The sequence below is a fragment of the Sinocyclocheilus rhinocerous genome, unplaced genomic scaffold (assembly GCF_001515625.1).
Source record: "Sinocyclocheilus rhinocerous isolate Xijiao unplaced genomic scaffold, SAMN03320098_v1.1 scaffold605, whole genome shotgun sequence".
Taxonomy (NCBI): domain Eukaryota; kingdom Metazoa; phylum Chordata; class Actinopteri; order Cypriniformes; family Cyprinidae; genus Sinocyclocheilus; species Sinocyclocheilus rhinocerous.
Window position 1 is genome coordinate 730562 of NW_015661612.1, and position 5268 is coordinate 735829.

Consider the following 5268-nt stretch of genomic DNA (forward strand, 5'->3'; position numbering starts at 1 on the left):
GTGGAATTCTGAATTGTTCATTCCAGAACTCCAAGAGAAAATCCATTGAAACAATTCAACACAATAGCGCACCTAATGTTCTCCAAACCTTGAGAATGACTGGATCCTGTCTGAGGCAATCACCACGGCTGAGCATGACTTTCAGAATGTTTTTTCTTTCTTTCTCTCAAAATCCCCTCACCGGACCGTGCCAACCCCAGCTGCATGTTATAATGAATCCGGCGGTTTCTTAGCAACCCTGGGTGACCCACTACCCTACATCCCTGAGAACACAGACGCTTTGAGATGCAGACGAGAAACGCAGAGCACTGACAGAACCGCAGACAATCCAAACACGTATGGAGAGAGGGCAGGGGGTGAACGCATTTGTCTTCATTTTGCAATGGTTTAAGACAAGCGTTTCCTTCTGTTAGCTCATAGGTTCGCAATGGCCATTCTGTAGCACCAAGTGATGAAAGAAATAAATGAATTTTGTAATTAACTGTGCTTGTGGTTCATTGTCCCTGGAACATAGATGGAAGAGAAACTATTGCACTGGTTTATGACTAAAACAACTGTTACTGCAAAAACAAGTAAACCATACAGTGCTAATATCTTTAGCATTCAATTTTCTAATTTATTAAAACTCAAGTGTATAAAATAGTATGTAGGTCAGAGAGTGAAGTTTGTTTTGCCAACTTGTTTTACCCCAAAATCAAAAACTATAAACAAGATAACAACTTTTAAGAATTGAAAATAAATGCTTTTCAGAAAGCAAAACAACTTCTGCAGAAAACGTTTCAGTACATTAAGGTTAAATGGCATACTCAGTTGTTGTTTTTTTATGGTGCCGTGGCCGATATGATAGCCATATTTAGCGAACCATGTGACTAAAGGGCTAAAACTTTTTAAATGAGAAAAAAAACTCAAATTCCACCTGACCCAAAAACGTGTTTCACAGTGCTAATGACTGCCAGATTCACTCATTTGGATTAAATGCCAGGGCAGTAAACATGCCAAGATGAACTAAATCCATGGTGAAAGTATGTATAAACAAATCTTAAGAATTTTCTAGTGACAAGCGATTTAATGAAATTGTTGGTCATTCTAGAAAACAAACACATCCACAGCTGTAGAAATGCAAGTGTACAATTTAGGCTGTATGTGCAGCAAACCTTTCAGACTGAACTTACCATGTCTAGATCTTGAGAGACTTGCCGCTTACGTAGTTCCTCCATCCGATCGCTGACTTCGCTGAAGTATGTGTTGTAGTACTCGGAGTACTCTTGAGCCAGGTCATCTACATTACCCAGAGAGCCATCCTACAGAAACAGAGATATAAGTGAGACAAGCTTTGATGGCTTTTCATTAAAAAATTGAATCTGATACTTTGCAAATAAATTCCATCTCTCATTAATAAGCCTCCCTCCCCTCACAATTTCAGAAACACAAGTGGAGCTGTAGGAGAGCTTCATTAAAACTTTGTCACTGGCACGCGATTCTAATTAGGATCGCAAGAACGGTGCCAGCCAAAAAGGACTTGACTGACACTCAGAAGAACACATTGCACACATCTGCTGTGACGAGGCAAACAGTCACACACAAGCTGAACTAAACATCTAACCCTCACATTCCATTACTTTTACTCCACACATGATACTCTGGGCTGAGACCACAGGATTTTTGCTGGGCTTTTGTGAATTTGTGGGGTTATAATTTCCATGCTACTGGTTTACAGAGAAGTTGTCAGCTTGTTGAGATGGGTTTCTTGTGCCACGTATATATGGGCCAAGGATGGCTCAATCTTATAAACCAGTCAGTAATGTTTCACTTGAGAGCCATGATTTTCCAAGAAAAAAGGTGTAATTTATAATAATTTAATATAAAATTTAAAAAAAAATTTTTTGAAACCAAGTTATTGGTTCTTTTTTGTAAAGAAAATATATTATTTATTTTTTTTATTTTATTTTTTTTATTTTTGTGGTGGAGCCAGAAAACATTTTTACAAGGCAAGTTAGTTTAAGTTTTCATGCCCTGGTGGAATTTTCTGTGCAACACATATCATATTTATAAACTCAACACACACAAGCGAAGAAAGGCCTCTCTTACTGCCCAGCCCTTACGACCTTCCCTGACCTTTGCAGCTGTCTTGTTGTAAGTGGACATATTCAACTGTGGTGCTGCCTGGCTCTGACTTCAGTGTGAGTGAGTGTGGGTGTATCCTATTTTTCCACAAGCTCGTGACATACACGTAACAGCAAATGACCTCAGACTGCTGCAAAAAGCACATACAATAAGAAGGTCCTTTACTCAAAACTAGAGATTAGCTTCTTTCAACTTCTTTAGAAAACTATTAATACCCCAGCAGCTGCAGGTGGCATAGCTTTTTTCCTAAATGGAAGAGTTACATTTAAGAGCATGTTTGTTGTATCTAAGTTCTAGGCTAGGCTGGATCTCTCCTGCTGCTGTACTAGATGCCCTTTAAAGTCCTGTTGAATGAAAAGTCAAACACAAAGGCCTTCTTCCTGCTCAGGACCATGCTGACAAACAAATACATCCTGTCATTGTGTGTACGGACCAAAGGTAGGAAGACCAGGGCCTCACACCCACCCACTGGTAAAACTGTTGTGTATTATAGACATGGACTTAAGCAACTAGGGCTGCGCTTGTGAACAACAATAAAAATCAATTCAGGCTGAGGACATACAACTCATGATAATGCTGTTGATATGATATTGAAAACTCATTTTACTAGAGTAGTTTGAGTTATAAATAAACAATGTCTTATGAATGATATTCACAGGGTTAAAGGTAAAAGGTTTTCTCGTTCTTCACAAAATGTCTCTTAACCAATCTGTTCTAACAAAACTCCAAACACATGATCTCAGAATACTGAGACTCCCAACGGAACGCTGCTCTGTGTGAGAAATTCCAGCTTTTGCATTCAAATCTGCTGGCCTGCAAAGCACATCCAGCTTTTAGACTAAACATGATGTGAATATGTGAGATTTGTTGTTAGATGTGTAATATAAAAAGACAGAGTCACATCCTCCTTCCTTTGGGATACTTGATAAAGAGAGATAGAACAGCTGAACTAAGACTAAATAAAAACTTTACAACAGCAACTATGCCACAGGCTTTTTTCTGTTGCCATTAGCCAAGCTTTTTCAAGTACATACTGTTGGTTGGGATGGTAATGACAAGCCAGAAGCTGTGCTTAGCTCTGAGTGATGGGTGGAAGGGCCAAAACCTTCATCCAAGAACATATTCCAGTCTTAATCTGGTCTCATAACTTTATATAATTTTATTATATAGAAAGCAAAGACACGAGCAAGCAAGAAATCAAGAAAAAAAAAAGGATGCACTGAGGGAACCACTTTTTGTATATGAATATAAAAATACATTTTAACTAACTCAAACTTGCAATTTACTAACAGCAACTAAGGAAAGAAAACATACATATACAACAGTTCTTTCTGGTCCTCGAATCTGATTGGCTGAGAGGAGTGTGATATTCTAGTGATAACACAGCTCCAACTGTTTCACCATTTGTATCACTCTGCTTCCAGTATTTCTCACAGCGAGTGTCATGGCGGACGCCCCAATCCACAAAAATTTTATAAGTAATACTGTTTTTGTGTCACGGAATGTAGTTTTAAGAGTTTTTTAGACAATAATGTACTTGTTTAGACTTCAAATATTTGGTTTGTTAAAAGATAATTTATAAAAAAAAAAATGTAAAAATTGTAAAAGTAAAAAAAATTTGCTTCAACATTTTCGGAGATGTGAGCTCCAAGGCATCTGCAGGTGTTCAGCGCTCATGAACCAACCAAGAGCAGCCTCACCTCGGCCAGATCTTCTTAGAATTTGCCGCTGGCTCTGATTGTCTCTATAGTGGTTAAACATGAGATATAATTTGTTTTGGGTAAATTGCCACAGGCTTTTTTCTGTTGCCATTAGCCAAGCTTTTTCAAGTACATACTGTTGGTTGGGATGGTAATGACAAGCCAGAAGCTGTGCTTAGCTCTGAGTGATGGGTGGAAGGGCCAAAACCTTCATCCAAGAACATATTCCAGTCTTAATCTGGTCTCATAACTTTATATAATTTTATTATATAGAAAGCAAAGACACGAGCAAGCAAGAAATCAAGAAAAAAAAAAGGATGCACTGAGGGAACCACTTTTTGTATATGAATATAAAAATACATTTTAACTAACTCAAACTTGCAATTTACTAACAGCAACTAAGGAAAGAAAACATACATATACAACAGTTCTTTCTGGTCCTCGAATCTGATTGGCTGAGAGGAGTGTGATATTCTAGTGATAACACAGCTCCAACTGTTTCACCATTTGTATCACTCTGCTTCCAGTATTTCTCACAGCGAGTGAGTTGGCGGACGCCCCAATCCACAAAAATTTTATAAGTAATACTGTTTTTGTGTCACGGAATGTAGTTTTAAGAGTTTTTTAGACAATAATGTACTTGTTTAGACTTCAAATATTTGGTTTGTTAAAAGATAATTTATTAAAAAAAAAATCTAGAGGCCCGCTTTCGAATGAGACCACCCCCGCGTCGATAGCCCCCGGGGTTCGGGAGATACGGGTGGTTAAATTCGGGGGGCTACCGACGCGTGGAGGCTGGCGTTCGAGAGGGCTCCTCGAGCTGAAGGGATCCCCCGAATTTGGTGGGCTGTCACGTCAGCGTCAGTGTTTGATCACCACATTTGAGTGATCATTGCAAAAAATGTCTTTATGTATATATATTCTGTTTATGTATATACTGTATTCTATATGCAGTACCAGTCAAATGTTTGGACACACGAATGGGAAAGTGTCCAAACTTTTGACTGGTACTGTACTATAATATACACAAAGAATATCGGCCGATATATCAATATAACTTACATTAATTTTACATGGCTTTCTAAACATGCCGCTCTCTTGTGCGAGACACGAGTGCAACGCTGATATATGCCCCGCTAGAAAATGTGATAAATATGCATAATTCATGGCCATGAAATCTTTCATTTCCCTTAGATGCGAAAACAGTGATAAAAAGTTTTTAACAATTTAAAAATATTATAAAATGATTTTTTTTACATGGCACCCCGGTTGGGAAACACTGGTCTAATGTATCATTAATCTATTATTTGTTCCAGAGCAAATAGTCTGGGCAAAATCTCATCATGTTATATTTTATGTAACTTTAATGCTGTATATCAGAGCTCTGCCTTTGTGCTTTTGACTATTCGCCGATATATCGGTATCGGCGAATATGCCGCCGATA

The 5268-nt window shown here is 38.2% G+C and overlaps 1 protein-coding gene across 1 annotated transcript in view; it reads right to left on the minus strand.

Annotated features, from left to right (window-relative positions):
- LOC107726457 (SAM and SH3 domain-containing protein 1-like) overlaps window positions 1-5268 on the minus strand; it is a 60714-nt gene that overhangs the window by 43084 nt on the left and 12362 nt on the right. The window contains exon 2 of the mRNA XM_016536044.1: window positions 1173-1301. Coding sequence (XP_016391530.1) covers window positions 1173-1301 — 129 coding nt within the window. The remainder of the gene's footprint in view (window positions 1-1172; window positions 1302-5268) is intronic.